The sequence below is a fragment of the Amyelois transitella genome, chromosome 20 (assembly GCF_032362555.1).
Source record: "Amyelois transitella isolate CPQ chromosome 20, ilAmyTran1.1, whole genome shotgun sequence".
Classification (NCBI taxonomy): Eukaryota; Metazoa; Arthropoda; class Insecta; order Lepidoptera; family Pyralidae; genus Amyelois; species Amyelois transitella.
The window spans coordinates 6,117,401-6,132,926 of NC_083523.1; the positions used below are offsets into that span (position 1 = coordinate 6,117,401).

The 15,526-nt window shown below is 34.8% G+C and overlaps 1 protein-coding gene across 4 annotated transcripts in view; it reads right to left on the reverse strand.

Moving 5' to 3' along the window:
* LOC106131566 (klarsicht protein) overlaps positions 1-15,526 on the reverse strand; it is a 281,119-nt gene that overhangs the window by 19,513 nt on the left and 246,080 nt on the right. For 3 of the 4 annotated variants that reach the window (XM_060950063.1, XM_013330689.2, XM_013330691.2), the window contains 8 exons: positions 15,233-15,410; positions 13,642-14,246; positions 12,985-13,128; positions 12,082-12,318; positions 11,481-11,716; positions 10,888-11,260; positions 9,758-10,567; positions 7,903-7,999 (listed from right to left, as the gene is read on the reverse strand). In XM_060950063.1, coding sequence (XP_060806046.1) covers positions 7,903-7,999; positions 9,758-10,567; positions 10,888-11,260; positions 11,481-11,716; positions 12,082-12,318; positions 12,985-13,128; positions 13,642-14,246; positions 15,233-15,410 — 2,680 coding nt within the window. The remainder of the gene's footprint in view (positions 1-7,902; positions 8,000-9,757; positions 10,568-10,887; positions 11,261-11,480; positions 11,717-12,081; positions 12,319-12,984; positions 13,129-13,641; positions 14,247-15,232; positions 15,411-15,526) is intronic. The other variant, XM_060950064.1, reaches the window with a different exon arrangement.

Here is a 15,526-nt window from a genome sequence, read left to right on the forward strand (position 1 = left end):
ATTAATGTGAGTGCATATTGTGACAACAATTCATAGAACATAGTATACCACAATGATGAATTGTATACTAAAATAGCCATTAAACCTGTTATCACAAATGGTGAAGATTACAATGATTAACATGAATGAGAAGATAATGATCAAATTAATTATAGGGCGTACAATAGGTTGTACACGCAATTTAGTAGAACCTTGTAATTCCATACTGTCAAAGCAAATTACATAGACTCATGTGGAAGTGAAACTTTGACTCGTATGATGCAGGCCGGTACTTCTACTTTCATTCACTGACATGATATTTACAAGTCCTGAACCATAACTTTTTACGATACAACAAACTCAAGAAATCTTAAAACTTAAATAAAATTTATTAAATTTTTTAAAACTATATTCAATCGATTTACATGCAATGGAAGAGCTGTCAGATACATACATTTTTGAAATATTACCTGATTCATATTTCATTGTAAGTATATTTTAACCCTTCGAATGCTGTTTTATTAATGCGACTGTTCCAAATATGTCAACATAAGACCATGAATAAGATTGACAAGAACTGGGATGACCATGATTATATTAATTATAATATAAAGAACGATATTGTGCTCCTAAATTTAAACTTTACATAAAAATAAAATTAATTTTAACATGTCTAAAAGATTTAAATTAAGAAAAGCGCCTTGTGGTCCTTGGCACTTTGACTTGAAAAGAACATTTGAAAAGGACCACTCCATCTCTTTCCCATGGATGTAGTAAAAGGCAACTTAGGGATAGGCTTATAAACTTGTGATTATTCTTTTAGGCGAGGACTAACAACCTGTCACAATTTAAATCTCAATTCTATCATTAAGCTGATAACAACAAACAGCATTAAGCTGACAACTGAACGTCTTTTCAATACTGTTGGCTATGTCCAACCCACAAGGGATATAGACGTCATTATATGTATGTTTGTTATACGTATGTATACCTAATAGAACTTCTTTATAGCAATTTATACATGCCGTGTATTTTACTGGTTTGGTACCTAAATCAAGCAAGCCAAGCCTATGTAAACATCATTCAAACACCTACGTCGTTTCAATATTAATGGATTCGACCTTGTCTTTCCCATGTGCAAGGCGGATACTTGTTAGAATATTATTGCGAGTTATAAACGATTATTTTAATCGATATTATCAGTTGTTATCTACAGCCGTGACCCAAGACTGTCGATCAATGTTATAACAATAATTCAGACTGGTTGTTGCAAAACGGTACATGCATCTGAATCTTTTTTAAACCTTTTAAGAAGAGTGCCGGTGACGTCATCCGGTGTGGAGACTGGAGCAACGACCTCAGTTTACCGAATTATGAAATAAGAACGAATATTTAAAAAAAAATAAGCAAATTCAATATAAGTAAATTTTCAGTTTAAGATACAAAGTTCATCAATAAATGTTCGCGTCGAATGTGGAATTTTAGAATCACAAATTAGACAGTGTGTGCCAAACGCGGGTAAAAATTGTAACTAATTAAAATTTTAGAACAGATACCTAGTATATTAGTGTCGTACTTTTTAATAATAAATTTAAATAATAATATTCCGTTTGTTTATTTCACTTCTTAAATAGGTCCTTATGTGTGTTTTCTTACACTAAGTATACACATTCATTGTGAGGTGTTGCGAATGAACTCTGAAGTTAATAAAACATGATTTTAACCGCAACCTAGGATTTACTTTCATTTACGAGAAACTGCGATTCGAAACAATTACCATGCTATTAAATTACACGTTTGCTTTACCAATCTCAATATTAAATGATTACAGTAGATAAAGATAGGATTTTTAAAAGAAACATTATAAATAAAAGTTTTCTATTATAATGGTATCGAATTAAAGTTTTACTTTTAATTACTTTTTAGTTAAGTACTTCGTTAAGTGTCCTGTCTAGTTTTATATTTTTGAATTTTAATTAAGCATAAAATATATACAAAACAAAATAGTTATTTTTATTCATTATGGTTAAAACACTGCAAATTTAAAATTATATTCTTAAGTAACTTTGTTTATACGTACTTATACGCTGATATATTTCAATATGTTAGCATTGCACAATCGTTCTAGATTTATATTCACAGTTGGCCGAGTCTAGACTTCGACAAGGTCGAATTCATTTTAGTGACATGTTAGCTAACATGAATTTATTACGAACATTGAAACTGGTACTTTAAAAAACAACAACAAACATGAACAAACCAAAATTATTGTAGCGAAAGTTTCGCATGTGAACTCGTGCGCATCCAAATTCTTTTGTATAGATAACAATACTTTTTAATCAACTACACCAATACGGGAAAAATAACAAACATAAGTAGCTACAATAAATGTAAAAAAAACACTCGTAAACAAAAATCACTTCACGATTGAACGGTTAACATTGGCGCGACCGTGTCACGCGACGCGCACAGCTGGTCTGTTTGTGTGCACCTTTATGGCCTATCGTCTTCAAGCGATTTAAGTGATCGCTCCGTGAAAACAAATAAAAATGAGCAAGCATAATAAAGCCGTTTAAGCGCTGCACGATTAAAACAACAATGATATCACCTTTGTAGAAGGTAATTTTTAATTTATTATTGGACTATTGGACCTTTTAAATTATTCGGTGTTCTTTGTGTTAAAATCACACAAGGAAGAAACTGTCTTAATGGAAATGGAGAAAAATTAGCAAACAATGACATTAAATTTCTGACAACAACAATGAAGGAAATATATTTTTAGTTGTTAAAAATAAGTTTTAAGTATTAGTACCTTGCAACGATTCTAATTTTTTTAGAAAGGATTAGAATGTTACGAAGGGTCTAGTCTACGAGTAGTTCTATTCTTTTCTATTTTCAGGGATCAAAATAATAAATGGAATAATATTAATATATACCTATATGGATGACATAATATGCATGACAATAAAGATCCGTTTTGAATAAACAAATATTATTGAAGAGCTAAATAAGATATTATTTAAGTGAAAAATTCTATCAGAAACAAAACTTTCTTAGTGATTATTTCAAAAAGGTGTAGACCGACCTTTCTAAATGTATTTATTTACTGTTTTTAAATGCATCCACTCACTAATGTTTGTGGATGCGTTCGGTGCCCGCTTAGCGGCTTTTAAATTGCGTCTGTCATAGTAATTAAGTTGCCTTTAAAGGCCTTGTATAGCACCACTGATCTCTATTAATATACCACCTAGACAGAATTTGTACATTGAAATAAAAAAATCAGAATATTTTTGTTTAGTAGAATTTTTTCTTGTGCTGATTTATTTTAGTTACGTTGAAACTGCATGTAGTTTATTTATTGTTGAACAAAGGTATTAATTACAACACATCAGTCATCATTAACTCCTTCCTTCTGGCTTTAATCCCGGTATTCCCGGTTGCATCCTCACCTGTCTGGAGAGGGGCCCGGGGTATGCCTTTGACTATGTTTCTATATAAAAAGTGTGTGCCAAGTGCAAAGTGTGCAAACAACTTTTGTAGTATGGTGTAATCCATAATTTGAACATGTCATTGATTTTTAAAATCACCTTCTATAATAGTGACAGATTTGACAATCCAGTATTTTAAAAATTATATGTCAGTGACTGACACGCACGCTTTGACTGCATTCCTGCCTAAGTATAAATCCTAAACAGATGGAAAAGATACATGTTAAAATATTCAAAATATTTCCGATACATCATTATGAGAATTTTTTTTTAAACCGATATAATGATGCATATCATTTAGCCCAATTTTTCTAAGCTATAGAAAATATATTTTTTTGCTTCGTATAAGCGATTAAGTAAAAAAATTAAAACCTTTTAATAGGCGCCAAGGTTAGTCTATTGATATTGTGCAAACATCCGATTATAACGTTTGATTTTACAAAAGGTTTGGCTACCATGCCAAGAATGCAATCGCTACACCATTTGTACTGACATAATTATAATAAGGCTAATTCTTTTTTTAACCGACCTTGTAGCTGTCTTTTACTTTATTTCAAAAACTAAAACTGATAATATTATGGTCTGCGCACAATGCTTCATATGGTGTGTAAATTTTTATTTATTGTGTAGCTTTATACGAGTAAATACTTATCACGATGTTAACTAAAACCATATTGAAATATCTAATAATAAATTTATTTTGTTATCTTAAATTGAGAACATCAAAAAGGCATCAATAAAATCTTATTTGCGCAGCTATAAATAGTGAAAGTACAAGTAACTATATACACATTACAAAATTCAATTGCGTAATTTTTACGCGATGAATTAATAATTACACCAGTTTAGAAATCAAGTAAAAAAGTTGACAAAAACGCTTTAATTGTGATGTTTGTACTTTAGTAATTAAATAAAATAAAGACTTTTCTTATAAATTTGTTGTTTGTTGCCTAATTTTATTCCAGCCCATTAATCACTAAAGTAAAAAATATATCAAATATATAGCAAAGAAAAAAAAATTTTGTTAAATAAATCTTTTGCAGCTTTTAGCCATTTCACGAAACATTTTGCTAATACCTGGTTGTTTTTTTATTTGAAGGGTCTAAACACTTCACTTTTAATATTGAATAATAAAATAATTTGGTTAGACGATATTGAACTTACCCTTAGGTTTCCTTCGTTCGTATATAACAATTGTCACTTTATTTGAAACCACCATTTTTTTATTTCCGTACGACTAAATTGTAACAAAATCGTTTATGTTCTGAGATGGAAATTTTCTGTGCATAAACTGAAGATATTTAGAGGTTTCGCGTTCATGACTAGATGATGTCATATGCAAACATGATTCTAGGTTTAGATTCGTAAAAAATCTATTGACTATTGTCATCTTCATCATTTGACGCCTACTTATCATGACTTATTAAATGGAAATGAAAATATTGCATCACAGTCGTAGCATATCTAGAAGTCTTAAATAAACATACATCTACCTATCTATATATGCAGAACTTTTCCGTTATTGAGTTACTGACTGACAGACAACGCAGAAATCGCTTGGTCTAGAATTTTGAAATGAGGATTTCTAGAAATTTCTGCGGGAACAGACATTATCTGGATTTTTCGTGGAGCTGTGGTCGAACGCTAGTTACACAAAATATAAAGCAGCAAGCAAAGACTAGATTCGCAGCAAACAAGTTTACCTTTGCCTACGTAGATGTAGCTTTTAATATTCAAAAGATTAATTATGTTCTGGTTGAAGCAGATTCCCATCGCATTACAATTCATGATTCGATCAGAAATACCCTCAATAAAATAGCTACCTATCAATAAATCTTCCTACATTTAATAATTATTTTCAATTATTGCAAATATGGCAGTAAATTTGCATAACCGTGTTCCAAAAACACTGCATTATCTGTGTGCTTTGTCTGCAATTCTAGGATATTTGCCCACGAATTTGGATTTTTGGGTTACATGTGCAGTTAGTCACATCCTTATCGTGTAGATAGTTTAAATCGTTTATGGTAAAGCATACATACAATAGATAGTTTTTTGGTAATTTATATATTGCTGCACATTTTTCTTTTTAATTTATGTTTTTAGTAATGTTAATTTCTGGACGCTCCATTTTTGATGATGTTTTTTTTTTCTATTTATTGACGCAATGATCTTACTTTTTTGTGCTACTTCACTTTTTAACGTAATACTGCTTGTTAAAAATATATAATTTTACTAAGAACCAATACGTTTATCAATTCATAATATGTATTAATATCCTACTACTATTATAAAGGCGAAAGTTTGTATGGATGTTTGTTACTCTTTCACGCAAAAACTACTGAACCGATTACCATGAAATTTGGTATGTAGGTAGCGGAAGACCCAGAATAACACATAGGCTACTTTTTATCCCAGAGTTCCCGCGGGATTGATAGGGTTTCCATGCGGACGAAGTCGCGGGCGGCCTCTAGTTTGTTAATAAGTAACGGGGAAGATCCCTAACGAATGTAATGAAATATCTCTAAAGTATGTAAAATATGGTAAGCAGATAGCGCCGTGTGGTTCTAGGATATTCTTTCTCACGGATGTCGTGGGATGAAGACTATTAAGGGAAAGGCTAATAAACTTGGGATTTTTCTTGTAAGCGATGGGCTAGCAATAGCCCTGTTACTATTTGAATTCTGAACTTGGCCTTTCAGTCTTTTCAAGACTGTTGGTTCTGTCCACTCTGCAAGGGTGATTATAGGTGATTATTTGTATCTGTATTAACAGATATAGAGTTTCACAAAGTAAAAACCCGAGAAATTCCGAGGCTACAAGGAGCTCCCGTTGTCGCCAGCAACCGATGGCGCGACGGTTCCGCTTTCGCTGGCAGAAATAGACAGAGAGGAGCGTGTAGGCGCGGGCGCAACCGTCCGCCGCATTGGTATTTCCGTGTTGAGCTAGGGTTGCCACGACACATCAAAGTCTTTTAAGCAAATTTAAGCCAGGTAGGAATTAAAATTGTTATTAGGTACATATTTAATTCTTCGTGTGCGTACATTTATTGTTAAGTTTTTTGCAGTCTGAATGTATTATTGTAAAATGTAAATTATGTTGAACAAATTAAGAGTAAGGATCTTAAAAGATTTGCACCAAAACGGTCGTAAAATGTTAAAATTAAATCTTGTAAAAATTAAATCGCTGTGATTTATTTTTCAGTTGGAAATAATACTAAAATTGTGTTAACAACATTATATAAGTATAAACCAAATTTATTACTTAAAAATTTCTCAATAAGTTTTATGATCACTTTAACCTATAGATTGTCACATAGTGGACACACACACTATTTTGTTTATATATCACGCTGTTTTGGCTTTGAGGTTGAATGTGATAAATTAATCAGATACTGGCAATTTTTATTTAAGACAGGTTTGCAAATTGTATGAAAGTATCAACCCTACGTTAGATATCTGTTGCGCCATCGATGACAAGTTGCTGCTGCTACTGCGATTTAGCTTTTTATAAAAAAAATGGGAAATTTTATTAATCAAATTTTGTTTATTTTACCGGAATAAAAATCGCTCAAAATATTAACTACTTACTTGACGTTTCGTTTTCGTGTAAAACGTTTAATAAAAGAGAAAGAGAGACTGAAATCACGCATAGCTACTAGATAAACTTTTTCTTTAAACCCAATTTAATGCTAATCGATAAGACATAACAAAACAGAACACACACCATTTAAACCGGACCGGCCTTTTTTAAATAATGAACTCAATTTTGAGACGGCACATTCCATATATAGGACTGCCCTTGATCGACACGATTTTTTAAAAGTGCACACGAAAAACCGGTTACAGGCAACTTGAGAATTGACCACCGGCGGTCGCATTTTTACAAGAAACGAGATTCTTTTCGTTCAGTGCTGCGCACTTAATGCAATTGCCTTTGGTAAAAATCTATATGTTGTTCTTTTGAGTGAGCACGGGTTTCTTCAAGGATTACTTGTGGTTTTAGTTTTCGCTTTGTATTATTTTTTCATTTTAACCCCTTTGATTTAGCAGGGCGATGAAACTTATAGTTATTTTAGTATAGGTATTTATATACCTACATCTATTTTTCGGCGAGTAGTGGAAGGTAAAGGTGTGTAAGTAAGACTACACTAATTAGCATAATGAGCGGAACAAAACTTTTTATAATCAGTTTTTATTTTGACCCATTAAGGGGTTTTTTAAGTTTATTTGCAGACTTTTATCTAATCTAGAAAAAAATATCTAACGTAAACTTAAGAAGGTATAGTTATTAACCTACTTCTCCTAAAACCTATGGTCTACGATATCTTAAGTCTAACACAAGAAGAGCTTTGATTCACCTAATTGTCTATCTCCCATGATTTATGATTCAGAAATCAAAGAAGGTATTCTTTACAAAAACAAAAGATACTAACCTCTGATGTCTCTCTGCAGGGCTGCTGAGAGGCTTCCCCCCGCCAACGCTGCATCCAGAAGGTTGATGTTATCGCGGCAACGCGTAACGATCTCCGTCTGTGCATCGAAAAATATCCAATTTGCATACGTTCAGTAACCAAACGTTTTGCTTGTCTCACTTAAGAAAAAAATTTTTTTTTGTCTTCATACTTATTTTGAAAATTTTAATTTACAAGCTTCAAAAACAAAGCACATGCTAAGGAAAATCTTTTGTTATTGTTATAAAAGTAACATGCTACAGTATTTTAACGTCATGGAAAACAGTCGATGATAATATTGTATAGTGTTCCTAATTTTATATTATCTAGACATTTTAACATTCTTGTTTAAAATTTTTTACTTCTTTATCAAATGGACGTTTAAAAGAAAATGAAATTGAATAAATTTTAATGATATTGTTTCATCGTGTTTGTCGTTGAATTCATAAAGTTGATAGAGAAGGGTGTTAATTGACTGAAACTCCAATTTAATTTTCAAACTGAAACATTTATTCCTCTAAACATTTATACAAAGAACATTTTGTAAAAAACTAAGATCAATTAACAACCTAACCCCTATTCAACATTCGTTAAGTACAATATTCTCGATGCTACCTATAAAATTAGCTACATTATGAGATATTGCGGAGTTCAGTCAAATCACATACACAAAGTTAATATGAGTTCGCAATAACCTTGTTAATTGTTGATATATAATAAAAAAAATATATAAGCTGTTAAATGACACAAATACTAACTAACGTATACCTATATCACTCAATGACAAGAACTCTAGTTTCTTTTTGAGGTACAAACCTATCAATAAATTATCTAATCTACTATCCAACTTGTGACAGCCCTACCTTTCATTTCTGAACGTCACCGAAAACGTCAATTTGACATCTGTCAATGTGACATTTCAATATATTTTCAGTCGTTTTCGGGCACTGGTAACTCTGAATGATTCCTACTCGAAGCTTTCTGTACCTATGCACCATTTATGAGGAGAATTGTCACATTTGATATGATCTTTAATTAATCTACAAGTTAGACTTGACCTAGCACCAAGTTATCACCACCAGAAAGAGATGAGGATTGCTTAGAGAAAACAAAACCAAGCAGTTAGTAAAGGCTACACTCACACACACACAGCAAACAAAAACATGTTAGTGTGAAAAGAAAACCAAAATTGAAATGATAAATAAAAACTGAAAACAGAGATTATCAATTTCATTCACGCTCTGTTATCACTATATTTTCCTATCCAGAGCAAAATCTACAAAAAGATCTAATGATAAAGTTAGTATTTAATTAATGCTGCGATAGTCAGATTGATAAATGGGTTCTATATAATGTACTTTTTCATAATTATTAAATGCTGGCTATTTGTACAACTTTTACAAAGCGTATCAGTATTGGAATAATTGTATATCTATTTGAGCATAGAATTTATATGCGTTATGAATTAAGTAATTTATTACTAGTAAATAATTTATACTTTAATTTTAATACCCAATATGGGGCATGTTAATAGTACTAAGTTTTACTCTACTATTAAATACCAGCTCAGCAGAAAATAGGACATTACTTAACTGTGTTACCTGACGACCGCAGCCAGCTTAATGCGAATACTTACATAAATAATGATAAATATCACACAAGCCCAAGCCAAATGTCATTGGAGATGTATGTAAACTATGATAAGGATAGAGAAGGCAGTCACTGCCAGACATAATCTAGCGCGCAAGCATGCAGGGCGTCTCGTCACGTACTGAGGGATGTCATCCTCCGCCTCGGTATAGCTACTACTGTAATCAGTATCGAATGGGGTCCTTACGTAGTCGAAAGCACGGAGAAGGTCGGGCGACGTGTCCTGACGTGCCATTAGAGCCTCCGCCGCTTCCAACTGCGAACTCGACTGACGAACCAGCGAACGAACTTCTTCGGCCTCCGAATCTGAATCTCCGTCCCAATTCCTCCTACTATGCTTCTTAGGACTCGAAGACTCGTCTTCCGAATCGGCGCTCTCAGTCGAACGCCTTCTCAATTCTGACAACGCAATTTTTTGCAATTCCGTTTCTCCATCTCTCTCTGTCCTTCTCCTTCTGTTCAGAGAGTCTAATATATCTGGACGATTGTTCACTTCGGTGTATTCTAACGAGCTGTTTATCTCGTCACTAGTTAAGTTTGAGCTATGTCGCCTCCGGCTGAGCGCTTGGCTGTTGAGCAAATCGAATTCGGGCGATCGTTTGGTGTTTTTGCTGCATTCAGACGGTTTGCGTCTGCGGACGCCGTCGTTGCTTTCGATACTCGTGTTGTTTCTGGACCTTTCAAGACTGTCGAGTAGGGATTTCTTGCGCTCTGCGCTGGATATGGATTTTTTGGGTTTCCTTGCTGGGGTTTCGACTGGGGAGGTTCTGGTTGGTCGCTTGTAGCGGGGCAGGCTTCTCTCTCGTGACAAGTCTGACGGGGGTCGTCGCCTGCGAGTGCCTGATGGGCTTTGTTCGTTTTCTGGCTGTGCTGAGAGACTCGAGCAGCAATCGGATTGCGAGTCGAGGAACGCTCGGTAGTCGTCGCCGAATTCGAGCAATCGACGAGCCGCGTCGGAGTCTGGGGCTTCGGAATAGGGCTCCGAATTGTATTTCTCCTGCAGACAACAACAAATAACTTTTTAGATTAAATTAAGAACATAACAAATTATGGAGTCGACAAAAGTTTGAACAACCCATAGTAAGCAAAGCTTGTATTGTTAGTTCAACTAGCTTATGTTCTTAAATGCCATTTTTCTACATACAGAAACCTAATGGCATGGTCTGGTTCTATTTTACTATGTGAAAAATACAGCGGTTGCTATTTTGGCGTCTGCTGCAAAGCTATCTTTTGTTGTATTTATTATACATCAACTTTTATGTCGATACTTTTTCAAATAACAAAATGGTGTCACAAGTATTTTATAGTCCGACCTACCTGATAGAAATCCCAAGCTTGCTCCGAAAACGAACTATGCTCCTCCGTTCCCGCCGTCACACTCTTATCTATGTCCGAGTCTTTATCCACGCTCAAATCCCACAATTCACTAGGGTCTCCCAAGCTAAGCGCCAAAAAGGATCTTTCCCTTTCCGAACTCCTTGCTAGTCTCGGCCTAACAGCGCCACCTGCCGGCCCTAGTTTGAAACTCGGCGCGACTATTTCCTCATTCTGCTCAGGGATGGCGCTGTCGGGCTCTATAGAGGATATGTGGGTTTTCTCAATGCTTTTTCGCAAGTTCGCAATAGTGGCCAACTGTTGTTTAAGAAGTTCGTCATCACTGTCGTTGCCCGAGGTCGATGTGGTGTCGAATCTGTAAAGAATATTAAACAAAATGTTGATTTAATATTTGTAAAGTTAGATGATGCTTTGTTGGAATGGATTTTTTGGAAAAAAAAGTTCGGTATATTATAATATATGAAACCTAGGTAATAGGCCCAAGCATAACAACAGAGAGAATGACTGGAAACAACATATTACAATGTGTTAACTTCAATTTGAACGTTGAATAAATTTGAATAGTATATTCTTACCTGCTCTTTCTACTAGTGGCGGGGTCACTAGCCGCGCTCCTCTCATTTTTATCTTCAATCTCCGGACTCATTCTCCCACAAAACGAGAGAGACTTGACCAATCTCTCTCTTCTCGTATTAGAGGCGTTGTGTCTCCTCAACTTCAATCTCTTCCGCCGCAGCCAGCATTGCTTGTCGTTAGTCTCTACGCACGATGTGCAAGCCTCTGTCATGGTGTTTGTGCTTGAGACGTGACCCTGTGGAGTGAAATATAGAATTTATTTTATCTTGTATCTTATGGCTCTGTCTACCCTACAAGGGATATAGACGTGATTATATGTTTGTATGTATGTATATATGTTATCTTATGACAGCGGACTTAAGCTAAAAATCTTATAAAATTACAAAGAACTGATAAATGAAGGTATATCAGCGTAAGATAATTAGTCTTTAAAAATTTGATAAAATTAAAATAATAGAAATTTCAATCAGTTTCTTAGTGCTACCTGATGAATATAAGAAGAAAATTAAGAAAAATATGTGACCACTGGCTCAATTAAAAAAAGTGTATGGACCAGCACCAAATAAAATGAAACAGTTAACACAAGCATGACCCACGAACCTGTACAGTAGTAGAACTTCCTCTCAGTTTAGAGTTAGAATTAGTCGGAGTGACTCTCTGAGGAGACGCCAGCGTGTTCAAAGCAGATTCAGATATCGACATGTTGTGCGACATAGCGGCAACGTCGCCGGCCGTGGGAGTGGCCGCGAGAGATACGCCCGTCGCGCTCAGCTGAGAGAGACAGGAGACGGACCATGGACGCGCGCTGTTGCCGCCCCGCTTCTTGCGAAGTTGCACCTGAGTTTTATATGTTACCTTAGCCGTTGTTATAAAGTTAGGACAGATGGTTCTGATTTATGAGATTTTAATACAGTTTACTGTGTAGCAAGAAGTGATGTGCCGAATATACGTGGAAGAAACCAGAATTTTCAAACGGATCTTTTACTCTATTAACTCATTACGAGAAATATTATTATTTTAAGTTGATAGTTAACCAAATTCCTCTTAGGTTACTTTTACAAAAAATTAAATTTTTAAGAGCATCAAGTGAGGATATGATTGAGCGCACGTAGTAGGTAACTATTACGATAGTTAACGCCGTCAAACAAGTAGCTATAAAATTAATAGCACGGTATAATATAATATCCTTTGTTTTTTTTCATTCAGCAATTCACTTGCGCACAGTTATAAAATAAAAAACGTTTATTAAAAAGTGCGTTAACAACAGAAATATGGCTGAGTGCCGACAAGATTTTTATCACAAAATGAAGTCGAAATGAGGTAGTTAATGCAATGTAATAAATTATGATATTTTTTTATAATTATCATCTTACGGAGAATGACGTTCTACTTAACTCCGCATACCTACAAGAGTTAGCTCTTAAATATAAGGAGATCTCTATATTAAATTAAATCATGGTTAATACAAATGACACATTTAAGAAAGTAATGTAAGTCAAGTACCTTAGGATAGTGTGTAGGTGTGACGGTGCAGGTAGAAGTGCTCATGTCCATAGAAGAGTGCAGGTTCCTTTCCTCTGAAGTCAGTGACGTGTCCACTTCACTCTCTGTTGTGTACTCCCCCGAAGCGTCATAGCTTTCTGCGCCCTGGAATATAAAAATGAATTATATATTCTGTGCTAAACATTTAACTCACAGAATACAGAGATTATCTAACTAATAAGGAAAAATATCTAATGTGATAATAAGTACTAATTTACTTCTTTTTTTTAAATATTCGGGTAGGTATAACATGTTTCTCAGATACCCATGTTTCACTGCTGTGAAATGGACCTTTCTACACTTCCCATATTATTTTCCCTAAACTTTTTCAAATCACCGTGATCCATATCCATTAGAAGCTCAAAACTATACAGGTAAATTGATACCACAGGCAGTCAGACCAACTTCATATAATTTAAACAACACATTGAAAACCCTGTAAGAATAAATTGTGCCTTTTTTTCATCATAGTATCTCCGACTCGATTTGTTCCCATCGCGCCTGCTTTACGACAAAACTAACAAATCGAATGCAGAAATCACTATATTTTACATTAAATATTGCTCAGTAAAGATATTTCACTAGACTATTTATTCTAACAAATAAATTCAATATTACCTGGTTACTATCGTCTTTTCCTTCCGAACTTTGATTCAACCACTCTTTGATCCTAGACATCTTCGCTCTGCACACACTTTTTCCTTCCTCTTCAAACATCAACGGTTTAAAACTCCTTGATCCTTTCTTCTTCGACATCTGCTGAGCTTGTTTCTGTACCAATTCCTCTGCCTGAATAACCAATCTTTCTATATCTTTACACCTTTCAGTATCTTTACATTTTATATCGATTTTTATAAGATCCGGAGTTGAAGATTCTAATTTAGGTTTAGGCGATGGAGGTTTGTCTTTGTTATCAATGGGTAGTTCACATTGTATTTCAACAGATGACGTCATTAAATCAGTCGAATCTTCGTTCGCAATTTTAGCACCACCAACGTATGTCCATTCTTCTTCTGATGATTCTTCCTGTGATTTCTCATCTGTTTCAATCATTTGTCTGTCTGAATCCGTGTCGTGATGTCTGAAGTAAAATGTCGCGCAATGTTTGGATTTCCGATCCGTCTGATTGAATTTCGATGAATCGACTGGCTTTTTCCTTTTGATAACTGTCGGTGGTGTCTTCATTTTCTCCTCAATATGCATTGCATTGTTTACATCTAGGCCTGCAATGGAAACTAATTGTTATTCATCAATGAATGAACGACGTTCATTTTTTTTGTAAACAGGGGAATACTAACAATTGGAATCGGTAAACAAGGCATTGTTTGTACTGTTAAATCAGAGGTGAGAGTTATTTCTTTGGTGCGAACATTTGTCAGTGTGATTTATTACTTCGCAGCCGATGAACATGGTAATAAACACCTGAGTGTTGAATTACTAACGAGAATGAAAAGACAATATAATGAGAATGCACTTTCAAATCAATGGTGCGGCAGTAATCTAATCTTATATGGGTGCTTGAAGGCGATAACACCTCAATAAAGGCAAGGTCGCAAGGGCAAACTTTCTTACAACTACTTCTGTTGCAAAGAAATTTAGAAAGGGCTAAAGTAATTAAAATTTATGACTCCCTTTGTATTTCATGATACCTCTATTTCGAGAGTTATAATAAGCAATGAGTTATTGATATTTTGACAATAGATCTGCTAACAATCGGACATGGCAGCTCAATTTATTGGGGAAAAAACATTAGTATAACTGTGTCACGTAGTTCCTGGTACTTTTGATAGAGCTTCTCCATTGGCGTTAATAGGTTGTTATTTACACTTAGTGCACACAACCATGATTAAGCTACGTTACTTTGTTTACTCCCATCTATTTTTACCTGACATTATTTCTCCAAGTGGGACTAACGCCAGTAAACTGATTATCCTACCATGCCAAGGACTATAAAGCTGATTAGCTGTATCGCCCTCGGCATAGCATAGGTATGGCTATTTTCTTCCCCAGGTTATCTATCCCGAGGGCCCGGGAACGGAGGAAGATCCGAGTCATGGACAATATTACTACTCTTCTATCGGGATCCCGCGGCGTTAGTGAAGTCCTCTAATTATTTTCCTTAACCCCCTAAATTACCATATAGACCACTATTTCTTAATTTAAATCCCTACATTACCCGTGCAAATATTCTTATGGAGAAGTTTCTCACCGTCAATCTGGTCCGTTGTCACAGGTACAATCTGGTCGGTGGGTCTGTTGTTGACAGCGTCGCATGCGCCGGGCACTCGTCGCTCGTCCGCCATGTTGCCGTTTTGACGCGCTAATTCTGATTCGCAGTCCGATTCAAAGCCTCGCCAAGTGTACTTTACAGCATATTCTTGTTCCTCCTGGAATTAAGAATTTGAAGTCATGTTAGATGTTGTTTGACATTATAAATATTTATATATTATCACTTGTTTATTGACAGATAAACACAGCCAAAAGTACTGGGAAGTAAGCTAAA